Genomic DNA, 14,421 nt, shown 5'->3' with positions numbered 1-14,421 from the left:
TTTCTGTAGTGTGAGACTGAGAGCAGGATTGTTTCTGAGGTGTGACTGGGTGCAGCAGGATGGTCTCTGTGGTGTGTACGCTGTGCCGCTGGATGTACCTTCAAATTGAACTCTGATGTGCTTCTCCACGTCCTGCAGGATGTGCTCTCGAACCCGCTCCTCTATCTCATCTGGGGAGAAGTCTCCTGCAGATGGAAATGCACCAGTTTACTGCAGAGAACAGCAGGGGCCCTGGATATGACACATGCTGGTCCAAAAATGCGAGCCAGTGGACATGAAAGGAAATGTACTACACGGTCAGTATGTCTTCTGTTGCGACAACCTACTGTAGCACTGAAGGCAAACTTCGTTGAGTATTTTAAGGAACTTTGGTGTCATGGGAGGAAGAGAGTCCAGCTCAACCCTCTTGAAATCTTCAGGGCAGTCACGCTTCAAATGTCCATCATGTTTACAGAGGCTGCAGACAATGGCATGGGACTGGGGGAGAAGAAGCACAACCACCTTACTCCCAACTTACACATCAATGCCCTTACTCCCATCTTACACACCACTACCTTTACTCCCATCTTACACACCACTGCCCTTACTGCCAACTTACACAGCACTGCCCTTAGTCCCCACTTACACACCACTGCCATTACTCCAAACTTACATATCACTGCCCTTAGTCCCAGTTTACACACCACTACCCTTATTCCCATGGAACCGATGAGTGTACACTGGAGTTCGGCTTCACAAAAGAAGCACAAACATGGGTGGCCTTTACTTTGGATTACATTAACGCATCCCTGCCAAAGCAAGACATGAGGAGGAACCCACCTGGAAGGCAGTTACCTGGAAGAATGCAGGCACTACTGTTATTACTACTATTTGTAGTATCTAACTGAATGCATGTGTAAACAGAGCTAGCTGGTTATCTGGATTTAGCCTGGAAGCACAAACATGGCTAAAACTGAATCTAAACTAGGAAATGAAGAAGCGTATGTCATCAGAAACAAAGGAAGTGGTTGGTTTAAAAACAGCCAGCATTACTATGGAATCACACTGGCACAGGAAACCAGAACGTCAGATTTCTGAGCTACTCCAATGCCCCCTCTATGCCAAATGTGGGTGTTGTTTGGAAAGGCTCAAGAGCTCTTCAAAAAGCAGGAACAGTACCTTTCCCCGGGTGAAGACCTGCTTGTTAAATTCATAATGGAGATGGTTGGCAGCGAGGCCCTCGTCCACTGGTTTCCCATTTTCAGCAGTCTCATCACCCACGAGAGGTAAGGAGGTGGAAGGCTGTAGGGCAGTGTCGTCATCTCCGACTGAGCTGGGCGTGTCCACTGGCCCCTCCCCCTCAGAGAGAAGCTCCTCCCCTGACACAGTGTCCACTGGGTACAGCTCCTCCTCTGTGGTGAAGCTGTCCAGGTGCCGACGGCCATACCCTTCCTCCTCCTCCTCCTCCTCATCTGACTGGTTGCTCTGGAAAGGGGGGTCCTCTTGGAGGTCCTGATCATCACTGTCTCTGCCCACCATGGGTACACCCCCCTCTGAGTCAGACAGACTCTCCCCCTCAGGCTCTACCTCCCCGGGGAAGTAGGGCAGGTGGGTTGGGTCAACATCCTCACTCTCCTCTTCCTCCAGAAGGCGCTCACTCTCATCTGTCCCCTCAAGCACTTCCTCCTCAATCACACAATCTGAATCTTCCAGGAGGTCCACCCTGCTCCTTACTGTCCTGCCCATTTCATCCTGTACAGCCTGCCCATTGGCCACATCTGACACCATGCTAAGGCTGCTCATCCCTGATTGGAGGAGATCAGTGTCTTTCGGGGCTACCAGCCCGCCTTCCTTGTCCTGATTGGCCCCTTTCTGGGTGTCTGGCCTGTGATTGGGCCGTTGGGGGGTATGCTGAGACAGGGGTAAGGCAAAGTATTTGTAGGTGGTTTTCAGGCAGTGGAGGATGTACTCATACATCAGCTGACTGTTCACCGTCCGTGCCACATTCCTCTTCACGGCAAATGGATCTACCAAAAGATTTCACACTAACCCTGTGAGTACCCTGCAATCATTTAAGGCACCTGAAGGTGCGGCTACATATACAGTTCAAAGAGATATTTATGTGTAGTTATACACAAATTTTACTTATATAGTCTATAGTTTATACATGTAATGTAAAGAATATGGTTCAGATGATTCCTGACCACTTTTCACCTCTTTGTATTAGTGATTTCTCTACACTAACAATTCATGAAACTAGCTAGTGGTTACAGAGACACTTAGAGGAGGACTATTAGAATGCAAGTCAAACAGCTGTGCGGAGTTGCAGACCGTTACCTTCAATGGCAATCCTCTTTTTGGGCCAGTCTTTGCCTTCTCGGGAGAGGGAAACGTTGGTGCGGACACTGATGACATGGTCAGCCATGTGGAACTCCAGTGAATAGAAACGCAACATCTCCACCCACAGCTGTCCCACTGGTACTGAGCACCGCCTATCAGCAGGAAACACCAGCGGCTCCTTCACACACATACACACACACACACACACACACGCATGTACAGACACACATACACGTGTGCACACACACACAAGCGCGCACGCACACAAGCGCGCACGCACAAACGTACGCACACACACGCAAGCAAACACACACATACACATGTCAGAATACAGAACACTGTTTCTGTGGTATTGTATTTGCCTGTAAATCTGCACTACCCATGAGTCATTAAGGTTGTCTCTAGTGTTTCATTAGCGCTATTATTTAAACTGTTATAATGTCTGTAAGGGCGTGGAGCTTACCTTGCCCTGTCTGAAGAAGCTGTCTGCAGTGGGAGAGGCTTCGTCCAGGGCAGGGCAGTACTCCCAAAGGACATGGCAGTCCTCAACACCCACCAAGCGGAAGTCTATCAGCTTGTTAATGGAGAACTCCTTAATCTGTTCACAAGACAGGGTACCAACATTGGTACAGCATTGGGTTTACTTCAATGAAATACCACTGGACTTACAAGAAAATCATGAAAGATACCTAACAACCACGCTGATGACATCAGATAAGGCGATCTGACACACAGCTAAACAGTTGATCTCTCTCACCCAGGGGCCAAGGTAAGCGGGCAGGACGGGGTTCTTCCTCTGCTGCAGGAAGTAGATCACCATCAGCGCCATCACATATGGGGGCAGCCCCCCCTCCTCAGGCTGGTCAATGTGGCAGATCTGTGATGGGAGATTGACAGCTGTCAGTAAAGCGGGATAACTGGAAGGACCTGAGCCCCAGCTCTGAAGAGACTCACCTGTGCCCAATGTCTGAACGCAATGACCAGGGGCAGCAGCCTTGGCTCTTGATTGGCCAATGAGGACAAGTATAAGGTCGTCAGGCAGGCATTGTCATTGCCTGCGCTCACCTTACACATCAGGCCACTGCAGAGACAATGACATCATCAGCAAGGGCCTTCCCTAAAACTTTAATAACATGAAGAGTTTCAGGATGAAAGTTGGGGTGACAATACTAAGCTCCACAGCCCTGCCCCTATTTTAGTAAGGAAAGCACCCCACGTTTCACGTGCTAAACAGTGTACGCTGTTCCACACAAACACATTTACACACTGTGTAATTTTCACACAGAGACTCTGTATAATGTATTGGTGTTAGGCATGGCCTGTCATTTATTTTTGCAAAAGCAGGTCTGTTAAAATGGCCAATAATTAACTGGATTCATTTTTACTTGTTTATTCTGAAAGCAGTGATTCAAATAACACAACATGTTATTTCTATCAATGTATCTCCAAGAAAATTTAACTACAAGTTAAAACAGGAATCTGAAATCACAGAAAAGTGACTCCCAGTATTGGAGAAATACAGAGGGATTTCGTGTGCCATATCAGTGTGTGAAAGGTTCCAGCAGGTTCCATGTGTGTGGAGGCATTCTGTCAGCATGGGGGTGCATCTGATTCCCTCAGAGATAATGATGCTGGCTCTTAGAAAATCCGTCTGTATGACGGAAATGAGACTGGGAGAAGAAATACTCTTACAGATTCTTAGAGACTCTGACAGACAGCTTCATTTGAAGAGGTGAAATATTCCTAGGTCATTCAGTTTGCAGGCTTAGAAATACTCACCTTTGCTTCTCTTTACAGACCAGTACAGGCACCCTGGCGTGAAAGTCTGCCTGAAGACCACTGTACAGGGCTGAAATAAATCAGACATGTTTACATTATACAGTGACCTCAGATCAGCCTCATTCACCTGTACAATGGCCAGAAATAAGCCTCCCTTATACACTGCACTGATATCGGTAACATTTACTACCTTACAGTGAATTCAGACCAATCTCATTACTCTGATACACAGTACTCAAATCAGTCTCCATGCCAACTGAAGGCTCCAACTCACAGCTTTTTGAGAGGCTCTCCTGGACCAGCAGCAGTACATCTGGCTGATGCATCTGTGAAGTAAAACCATTTACAAGCATTAAAAAACACTAGCTGCACAGATATGCCAAATGAGCTAAGGAGAATAATCCTCCCTCTGAGGAAGTGGTTGGAAGCCCTGTCTTCCTCACTCACATCTGTGCTGAAATGGGACTTACATTTGGAGGGAACTGGATGTCTATGTTTACGTCTGAATCTTTGAAACCAAATTTAGTGCAAGAAGATCCATACAGCCTCAGCGAACAGTCTGCAAAGAGAAGAAGATGGTTTCAGAAGTGAAAGGAAGTGAGCGAATGCAGCAGAGCGGCTCAGGAGCGGAGAGAGGAGGCTCGTACCAGGCAGGACGGATCTGATCACCTCCTCCATGGAGGACACAATGACACGCCTCCTCCTCACGTCCTCCTCGCTCAAACCTTGCTCCTGCAGAACCTGCTCGATGGCCACTCCCACAGCTCCAACCTGCAGCTCCGTGGGGGGCAGGATCTCCGTCAGCATCACCGCCTCCCGCTTGTCCTAAGAGCAGAGCCACACAACGGCAACATGAAACACACACACACACACACCTGCATTCACAACCACACACTACCAATATCCCTCAGATGGCTTTACCCAACCCCTTCAAAAGCATATATTTAAACAAAAAGTGTTTTTTTTTCCACAGTTTAAATAAATGAAAGAAAAAAAACATTCCTTCCCAACTTTAAATGAGTGGTAGTACGCAGAGTGGTGTAGCAGTGTACAGCAGTGTGTAGCAGTGTGTGGAGTGGTGTAGCAGTGTGTGAAGTGGTAGGGCAGTGTACAGCAGTGTGTAGCAGTGTGTGGAGTGGTTTAGCAATGTGCTTAGCAGTGTGTGGAGTGGTGTAGCAGTGTGTGGAGTGGTGTAGCAGTGTGCGAAGTGGTGTAGCAGCGTGTAGCAGTGTGTGGAGTGGTGTAGCAGTGTGGAGCAGCGTGCGAAGTGGTGTAGCAGCGTGTAGCAGTGTGTGGAGTGATGTAGCAGTGTGGAGCAGTGTGTGGAGTGGTGTAGCAGTGTGGAGCAGTGTGTGGAGTGGTGTAGCAGTGTGGAGCAGTGTGGAGCGGTGTGGAGCGGTGTGGAGCAGTGTGTGGAGTAGTGTGTGGAGTAGTGTGTGGAGTAGTGTAGCAGTGTGTGGAGTGGTGTAGCAGTGTGGAGCAGTGTGCAAAGTGGTGTAGCAGTGTGTAGCAGTGTGTGGAGTGGTGTAGCAGTGTGGCGCAGTGTGCGAAGTGGTGTATCAGTGCGTAGCAGTGCGTGGAGTGGTGTAGCAGTGTGTAGCAGTATGTGGAGTAGTGTAGCAGTGTGTAGCAGTGTGTAGCAGTGTGCAGCCTGTTACCCGTGCTCTCCTCTTGTGCCACTTCTCTCGGATATGTTTTTGGGCAGCGGGCACGGAGTCCAGCAGCACGTCGCACAGAGCACAGCGGTACTTGGAGCTGGGACTGTTACGGGCCCGCTGTTACAAGGACACAAACAGGCCGTTACCTCAGATCTCCTACACAGACACACATCTGAACATGCATACAAACACCGGAACATGCACACACAAACACTAACGAAGACACACACAAATAGGCTCACTAACATACACTCACACACACACACACACACAAATGCAAACACAAACAAACACACACAGTACACAGGAAGGCTGAGGAGTGCACTACATTTTCACCTTTTTCAACCGAAAAACGTCATCCCTGCCAATGCGCTCCTCTGCATGCCGCAGTACCAGGAGCTGCTCCTCTGAGAGAGCTGCCTCGTCAATCACCGGGGCGTCCAGATTCTCATCCCGCTCACTCGGGGGCTTCCTCCGCTCCCGCACTCTCCGCCTGCTGCCTGCAGGACAGCACAAGGCGCACCAGCTCAGGTGTGTACTAAACAGCTGTGTGCTGCTCTGCCTTTCAGTTCTGACACAAACAAACTTTTGCTTGTTTTGTTTAAATCCCAAAAGTAAAAACAGGGTCGGAGTTTCCATGCTAGAGTAAAGTGGACATTTCAGTGGTGGACCAGGGTAAGGCATTGTCATGTCAAAGATACTCAGACCCTTCCCACTGTTGCACTTCCAGCAGTCAGTCTGTATCTTTACAATGCCCCTCTACAGATACACAAACTTGCTGGAGACAGACAAATGTACCTGAGGTGTGTGAAGCGGGGCTGGATGCCATCTGGTGGATCGGGTCCTTGTTGGCCTGTCGCCTGTTGCTCTCTTCCTCACCCCCGACCCTGAAAGCACCCTTCCTGCCGTGGGCCTCCAGGCTAACCGAGCGCTCCCTCCAGTTCTCCTCTTGCCCCTGGTGGGTCTCAGACGTGGGGAACTTGCGGAAGCCCTCCATGAACTCGCCGTGAGCCCTCTGCCCAGCCCTGCCGAACATTGCAGGGCCGCTGCCCAGCGGGGCCTGTGCCCCCCTTCTCCCGTGGCTGCCCCTCTCCGGCTTCGAGCTGAACACTCTTCCTGCATCCAGACCATCACCGCGACGTGGACTTCTCCAGCTCTCAGCTTCGTCAGCTACTTTGCCTCCCCTGCCATGCTTGGAGCTGCGGGGTCTACCTAACTCTTCCATTGGACTTTTGAACTATGCCTATAGGGACAAAATATTTGGAGCAAGGGAAACAGTGAGAGTGTGTAACCATATAAACTGAACCTTTGAAAATTCCGAATCTGTTTAAGAACTGCAACCGTCTTTTACTTGCTAGCTATAAACGCTCTGATTTGCTAGGAAGAGACATTCATTCAACGTTATTAAACACTATTATTATAGACATCAGAAGCTACAATTTCTAACACATCTTCAGGAAGATAACAATGCAAAAAAACAAGCTAGACAGACAACAGCAATTAGCTAATGTATGGCTAGAGGAAACTTCTTACAAGACACTAAAGTTTAAACAACTCTTATTTATAACCATGTGACTAGCGAGATGACAAGTTGACCTTCTTTCCGTTACAATAAAATAAGATCATGTTTTTAAGTGCTCACAAAATCACAACTAGTTAGCTAGCATTCTCAAGCTAACGTCGCGTAAACAAGTAGCCAGCTAGCTAGCTATCAGGCTACACTGTAACGGATCGATTCTGTTTCCGGTTAGGTAATTTAGCTAGTCTAAATATAGCTAGCTGGCTATCGTTACCTTAGGTAGCACTGCCTAAGCACTGTCAGAGCTGGCAATGTTAGCTAACTACTAGTTATTTAGTCAGCACAGGTCTTTCACCAAGTCTTCCAAGATGGATAACTAGTTAATAATGTAAGCATGTGTTGGGTAGCTGATACGGAGATTTGCACATCACTTACTGTTTACTCGGGACAAAAAAATAACAAAATCAAAAATAAATACCATGACATGACACTGTTCTGTATGTTTACGATATGTCGTAAAGTAGCTAGATAGCTACTGTAGCAGCTAGGAGTGGACTTTACGATAATATAGTTTGCTAGGAAATCAACTACCTCCTCCTGCACACAAACGATTAATCCTAATCATTATTTATACACGGATCTATCTTGCCAACTTGCTGTCTAGCTAGCTAATAACAATAACAGAGTGATTTTTAGACTGATGGAAAAGCCAGCTAGCCAGCTAACTGGTAGTAACACAATGAACATGTAGCCAATGTTAGCTCGGAAAAACTACCAGCTGTGGAAAAATACCTGTAGCTTTAGTATAAGCACCATGCTAGCATAATGTTACAATTAACAATAAAATTCGGATTTTCAGACCATGTAGTTGATGTTACACCCAAAAGACTTTATTTCCTAGGACGCCTTCGTAGGACGGTTCAATGTTTCCCGTGTAGTGGTCGAATCTCAAAAGGAAACTCAATGCTGATTTGCCAAATGGGCAATTACGTAGTTGTGTAGCTCGTTGAGTTCCGCTTGCCCAACCAAGGCACACGGACGCATTTCGAGGGCATCCCGCAGAGTCTGCGCAGAAGTCGTCCGACATTTCAGCTGGACTTCGCTCGACAGCGCGAGCCTTGAGGAACTGCTGTCGTCTCCGATTATGTTCACCATCAGCTTTAATGTATCATAGTTGAAGTTCACTTACATTTAGAACACACTCGATTTTATCGTCTGGACAATATGTTACTGCAGTTCTTCACTTAGGGTGAAAGACTTCAAAATCACAAGACGTGTACTGCGTCCTTTACACGATTGTAGTGGGGAAAGTAGTGTGGAGTTGGGGATGCATGACGTCAATGGGGGAGAGGTGCACAGTGGCTGGAGGCGCCAGAGGCACCTGAGTGCAGAGCAGCATCTGATGATGGACTGAAAATTCGGACATGATGCATGTTGGAATTGTTACCTGGAATGGGGCACAAGCTGACATTGGCAGGATAGGGAAATCAGGTTGGCCAGGAGAGTGCTGTCGTAGCCCTGACCAGGCAGTTTAAGCAGCTGGGTTAAGCAGGTGGTAAGGAGAGGATTCTGGAATATTCTTAAGACAGAAAGATGGGAAAATCAAATAAAGAAGCTGTAAATCCTGTATATGATGTCAATCATATATTAATAAAATATAAAATAAAATAACCAAGCAGAATTGTACATAAGCATTGGTGATTAAATATGAATACATCTAATGAATCCAAAACTGGAAGATAAAACAAATAAGATTAGTAAGAGCCATGTAAAAGTATTTTTTAAAAGTATAGTGTATGTTTAAAGGTGTTCACAGATGCAGTTTCTTTTATGTTGTGGTAATGAGTTCCAAAGCTTTATACAGAGCGTAAAAACAGAAAGCAGGCTGTGCTGTTCACATTTGATAAGGGAAACAGTGTCTCATTAGCAGATCAGAGAGGTCTTCTTGGCTGGTCCAGTGTTTAAAAAGTCAGTTACGTATTCAGGTTCTAAACCATTCAGTATTTCATAAATAGGAAACCTTAAAAAATCAATTCTAAAACATACAGGTATCAAATCCAGAGATGCAGGTCTCATAAGACAGGTCTGATATGAGGCCCATGAAGACTCATGTTGATGTGTTCTGTATTATAATTTGTCAGTGGATTTTTAGTAAGACCACTGAAAAGAGCATTATAGTAGTGAAGTCTGTTTGATACAAATGTATGAATAAGTCTCTCTGCAGCATCTATAGAAGTGGTCTTACTCTGACAATATTTTGAAGATGAAACAATGTTTTAATTACACTGTTAAAATGTGGTGCAAAGTTCAGATCTGATTAAAATATCACCTCTAAATTCTTTATTTGTTAAGAACAGTACAATCCAGAATATGTTTCTCCATTGCAGGTTTCAGCAAGAGCACAATGAACAATGGCTAACACAGTTTATACTAAACAGTTCACATCTTTAAAAACCTGGTAGGGTTATGATCAAAGCATAAGGTTTAATGTGTCTTTATTAATTTGTTAGATGGAGTTCATGCCTCCTGTGGTCCAATCAGAGTATCAGCCTTGAGTCCTTGCTATTTCATCTTTGACAAATGTAGTCTCTTCTTTAAAGTTAGTTGCAAATTCTTCACACAGTTGAAAACAGATTAGAGTCATCGTAAGGCAAAACAGTATCAATTGTAGAGAGAAGTCATCTTGGATTATTCTCATTAGCAATATTAACAAAGCTCTTTTATGCTTTGTTAATTGTTCTTGTGGGGTGTCTTGGTATATCCGTAGATTTGTTTTTCTCCATCTTCGCTGAGATCTGCAGCAGTCAGTTTTTAGCTGGCTGATTGCTCCAGTCTTCCATGGCAATTTAGTTTCCAACTTTCCATCGATACCTTTTAAAATTTCAGAGGGGCAATAGTATCGATTGTAGTACTTTGTTGTTGAAACGATCCATCTGCGCCACCACGCAGCAGGAGTCAGGTGGCAAAAGAGGTATATTATCAACAATTTAAACAACTGGTGTGGAATCGCCTCTTGTCAGTGCCGTCCAAATTACTCATTTCCTTGGATAATATAAACTTAAAGAACGTTACGATGTTTTCTGCATTTGAGGTTCGTGGCTGAGTGCGGTGCGGTCAGTGTGGAAGACGCAGCTAGAAGGTAGAACAGGACTTCATCAGAACTAGTTTAAATTACACAAATTAAATCACGATTTATAATAATATACAATAATGCAAAGGACAAAGCCTCGTCGTTGTCTGCTTTGTTCTGTATTTTAGACAAATGCTTAACCGAGTGCTTCGAAGCAGAACATAACGCATTGCCTCAGTATTTGATACATTCACAATGTATTTTCTCTATGATCACTATTATTAGTTATGTTACAAATAGTTAACAGTAGTATAAAACAGTTCATTTAGCACCATGCAGCGTTGGTAAAGTGGTTTCTATGCAACAGTTTTAACGTAATCAAACTGGGTTTCATCAACTGATCTACCAAATGGGTCTTTCAAAGATAATGCATTGAGTTTACGGTAAGCAATCGATATTCAGTTTCGGTAATTAATTAAATCAAATGTTTCAAATAAAATTCAAGTTAAGTCTCCATTTTTAGTTGAAAAGGCAGGAGAAAAAGAGTTGCGAACAAAACCGGAGTTTATTTGGAGTGAATGTTACATCAACACACATTAAAATTAAGAGATTGGTAATCTCTCGGCATTGACAGCTGGGTCGCTCGTAGTCATTAATTACATACCACTTTGTTTCTGCCGTTGAAGCACAGCCCTCCGGTCTAACGGTTATCCGTTAATGAGCGTGCAGCCTACATTGTTCAGTCAAACAACCGAGTCAGAGGTGCGAAATGACGTCCCCAGGGAAGTGTTCCTTCCCTCGACTGTGCGCGCCACTCGCCCGTCCTTCCCTCCGTTCGCTGAGAAGGAGGGAGAGGGGGGTGATACTGGTTTTCGGCTTAAAAAATTTACGGGACATTTATTGTTCGCGCGAGCGCACACCCCCTTTCATAAAACGTATTTGCGAATATTCTGAAGATGTAGTTTGAACACATATATCTATCGTGTCTTTATGAATAAACATAGATTCATGTAGCTGTCATGGACTTAAAAGGCAGATTAACTCAATACAGACAAAAGACAATGATGATTACCCAGATTCTGTATTTAGAAACCTCTAGTTTCTCGTGGTTTGGGTAAATATTGAATTATCCAATCACCACTCAGAAATGTACACAAATGTACCCCCACCCCCAAAAAAAAGAAGACTAAAAAGGACCTTCCTTCTCCCTTTCGTTGCGGTGGCAACCACCAGACGCGTGGCACCGTGCTGTGTGGGTAATCCGATGAGTGGAATGAAGTCAGAATGAGCGGTGTTGAACCCGGGAAACCCTCTGTCTGCCTACGTCACCCGAGAAAGCTCCTATTACTACCAATAAACTGTGAGTATTATGTTGTCAAGATGCACGTGGGAGATTCTTGGAATCTACAGACTGAGTGCTGGTAAACGGACCAGACTGGAGGGTGAACGTCCTGCCGTTGTCACTGGTGTTTGAAATGGTCGCGTTTACCTACGGGGGTGATACTACAGAGTGGAAACCGTCCTGCATTTTCAAAAGGAAGAGAGATGACTGCGTCTCCTCGGGAAAAGACGAGACAACCCCGGAGGACAGGCATGAGGCGATTGTGACAAATCGTGACGTTATGTGCGCTCCAGTGAAAAGGCCAAGGTGTTTCAGGTATCGAAAGCAGAAGATTGAGTGCAGGTCGAGTGATTCGGGATTTGAGGAAGATCTGTTTACTCCCTCTTCTAGTCCTTCTCTGGACTTGACACATAATAGCCAGAGTGCAGATGTACACACGCCACACAGAGATATATCAGAGTTGAGCATTTTCAGGGATTATGGAGAAAGCAGCTTCAACATTCAGAAAAGCAAGGAAGAAAAGTTCCTCCCTATTAACTGCTTATCTCGACAGCCACAGGTGAGTTTGCTGGGGTTTTTTTTTTACCAGATAGGGTTCATTGCAACTTGTCATTGCAGTGGAGGTACAGCAACACATGAATGTGGTAATGCCAACCCTGCTCATGTCCTCTGTACCCCCACAGGTCACGGCAGAGGCACGCTGTAGATTGGTGAGCTGGCTAATCCCCGTCCATAGACATTTCAAACTGTCCTTCGAGACCTGCTGTCTCACCATCAACATCATGGACAGATTCCTCGCCACCACGCCGGTGGCAGCCGACTGTTTCCAGCTGCTGGGAGTCACATCGCTACTCATTGCCAGTAAACAGGTGTGTGGTCATTCAGTTAAACCAAACTGTTGCAGTGAGTGAGGCCACCCTCATAAAGGCTGTCCTATATGTGATGCATTTGTTTAAGAAGCGTTAGCATTGATTGTTACAGGACTCTCGTTTTGTTTCTCAAGCATGTGTTTCATATGATAAAAAGCGACCATAACATGGTTTTTGTGAGACTTTGGGTTTCTGGCTGATCTGTCATGTGTTCTCATTTAAGGTTGAAGTTTACTCGCCCAGCATTAAACAGCTGCTTTCCCTGTGCTGCGACACCTTCACCAGAGACCAGCTGTGTAATCTGGAGTGCATCGTCTTAATGCGGCTGAACTTCAGGCTGGCAGCACCCACTCCAGCCTTCTTCTTGGACCATTTCATGAACCAGCGACTGGCATGTGGCAGCAGGGGCGATGCGGGGAGGTGCTGGAGTCTGGCGAGGAGGATCTGTGAGCTGAGTCTGGCCGACTATGCCTTTAATCGCTACCCGCCCTCAGTAATGGCGCTGTGTGCTGTGGAGTTGGCGGAGCTACTGCTGGGGGAAGCCCCCGGTGCTGACCTGCAGCGGGGAGAGGAGGGTGCCCACACACTCGCCCAGGACTGCGTCCACAATCTGAGGCTGCTGGTGACCCTGAATCAGGAGGTGCTGCACACTATGGCGGAACTGTGAACACTGCAGTGCCCCCCACTGGCTTTGTATTTGTACTGCAGCTCAGCTCTGCACTCTTATCATGACAGCCAGTATTCAGAATTGATGAACGTTTACTGAGTATACCAGCAAGACTGGATTTCAATGTGACTTACACAGTACTGGTAGATGAACAGTCAGAAGTATTAATGATGAGAGTCCTTGATGGTTTTATTGTACATTAACAGGTGATTACATTGTGTGTTGCTGATGGAAAGAGAACAGGTATGGTTGCAGTCGTGCTAATTTGTATCTATTCACTGAGGATACAGCTGCTTTGATTTTCTCTGCTGAAATTATGCAGACAAGCTCATATAAAGCTGTATCAGGACAGACAACTTGTACTGTAGAAAAATTGTAACAATAAAAGTCTAAATCCACTCTCTTGTTCTTGGTCTAGCAGCTGAATCATCAAAACAACAAAGAATGACTTGAACATGAAATGACTTCTATTGATCAGATTATTAACCATCCACAGCAAATTGCCTCAATAATTTTATCAGTTTAAACTCGTTGAACTTTATCAGAATAGCAATATTATGTAGGAATTGCCAAAGCTTTACTTTGTGTATCAGCAGCCACTCCAGTGATTATGTGTTAAGTATGCTGTTATGTCTCCTGGCTCTGGCATCTGTAAATGATCAGGATCCTTATCCCAGAAGAGAGGAAAACATTCACACTTATACAGGTCATAAAATACCAGTCAATGTGCTTTTGGTAATTCATGATGAATAAATGTGATAAATCTTCAAACTCACTTCTTTCTCTTTACTACACATCCACACAACTGTCCACCAACTCTTAGCTGTTTAGAGCCAAACTAGAGGAAAAACAATAACCTCAAATTATTACAAATCTTGTTGATTTGTATGTTTGCCATTTAATTGCATTTTCTGCCTTAAAGCCAATGCTTTAGTGTGGAGTGTGGAGGGAAAGTGAACACAGCATGTTTCTTTTGGGGCTTTTGTTCTATTCTATAGTCACACAGAATTATCTGGATTCAGTGCCATAAAAGCTCGAGGGGTAGGTATGGATGATCAACAGACAGTATTGTGAAAATTGATGCACGTGTGGGTGATTTGAAAATGTTTACAGAACTGGTGAATGAATATTGCATCCAGATTATAGAAGAACCAATTCACATGTGTTGCATCCAAATTCAATGAGTTGCACTCCTTGC

The 14,421-nt window shown here is 45.3% G+C and overlaps 2 protein-coding genes across 6 annotated transcripts in view; one reads left to right on the top strand and one right to left on the bottom strand.

Moving 5' to 3' along the window:
* tut7 (terminal uridylyl transferase 7) overlaps nucleotides 1-8,217 on the bottom strand; it is a 12,527-nt gene extending 4,310 nt beyond the window's left edge. For 2 of the 5 annotated variants that reach the window (XM_036526657.1, XM_036526662.1), the window contains exons 1-15: nucleotides 8,137-8,217; nucleotides 6,555-6,999; nucleotides 6,093-6,256; nucleotides 5,757-5,873; nucleotides 4,746-4,923; nucleotides 4,569-4,657; nucleotides 4,373-4,424; nucleotides 4,099-4,168; nucleotides 3,274-3,400; nucleotides 3,077-3,196; nucleotides 2,783-2,917; nucleotides 2,317-2,497; nucleotides 1,159-2,006; nucleotides 327-477; nucleotides 99-185 (exon numbers count right to left, since the gene is read on the bottom strand). In XM_036526657.1, the coding sequence (XP_036382550.1) occupies nucleotides 99-185; nucleotides 327-477; nucleotides 1,159-2,006; nucleotides 2,317-2,497; nucleotides 2,783-2,917; nucleotides 3,077-3,196; nucleotides 3,274-3,400; nucleotides 4,099-4,168; nucleotides 4,373-4,424; nucleotides 4,569-4,657; nucleotides 4,746-4,923; nucleotides 5,757-5,873; nucleotides 6,093-6,256; nucleotides 6,555-6,981 (2,746 nt within the window). In that variant the 5' untranslated portion in view covers nucleotides 6,982-6,999; nucleotides 8,137-8,217. The other 3 variants (XM_036526659.1, XM_036526658.1, XM_036526660.1) reach the window with 3 other exon arrangements.
* Nucleotides 8,218-11,967: 3,750 nt separating this feature from the next.
* LOC118776190 (cyclin-O protein B) lies at nucleotides 11,968-13,223 on the top strand. Its single transcript, XM_036526302.1, has 3 exons — nucleotides 11,968-12,246; nucleotides 12,371-12,556; nucleotides 12,780-13,223. Exons 1-3 carry the CDS (start codon nucleotides 11,968-11,970, stop codon nucleotides 13,221-13,223), a joined length of 909 nt encoding a protein of 302 aa, XP_036382195.1.
* Nucleotides 13,224-14,421: the final 1,198 nt, after the last annotated feature.

The sequence above is a fragment of the Megalops cyprinoides genome, chromosome 4, assembly GCF_013368585.1.
Source record: "Megalops cyprinoides isolate fMegCyp1 chromosome 4, fMegCyp1.pri, whole genome shotgun sequence".
Lineage (NCBI taxonomy): Eukaryota > Metazoa > Chordata > Actinopteri > Elopiformes > Megalopidae > Megalops > Megalops cyprinoides.
This window is presented reverse-complemented; position numbering and strand designations above follow the sequence as displayed.

Coding starts and splice junctions, on each gene's coding strand:
- LOC118776190 (XM_036526302.1), top strand. CDS start 11,968: ATGTGCGCTCCAGTGAAAAGGCCAAGGTGTTTCAGGTATCGAAAGCAG. Junction 12,247..12,370: donor GCTTATCTCGACAGCCACAG/GTGAGTTTGCTG, acceptor GTACCCCCACAG/GTCACGGCAGAGGCACGCTG. Junction 12,557..12,779: donor TACTCATTGCCAGTAAACAG/GTGTGTGGTCAT, acceptor TTCTCATTTAAG/GTTGAAGTTTACTCGCCCAG.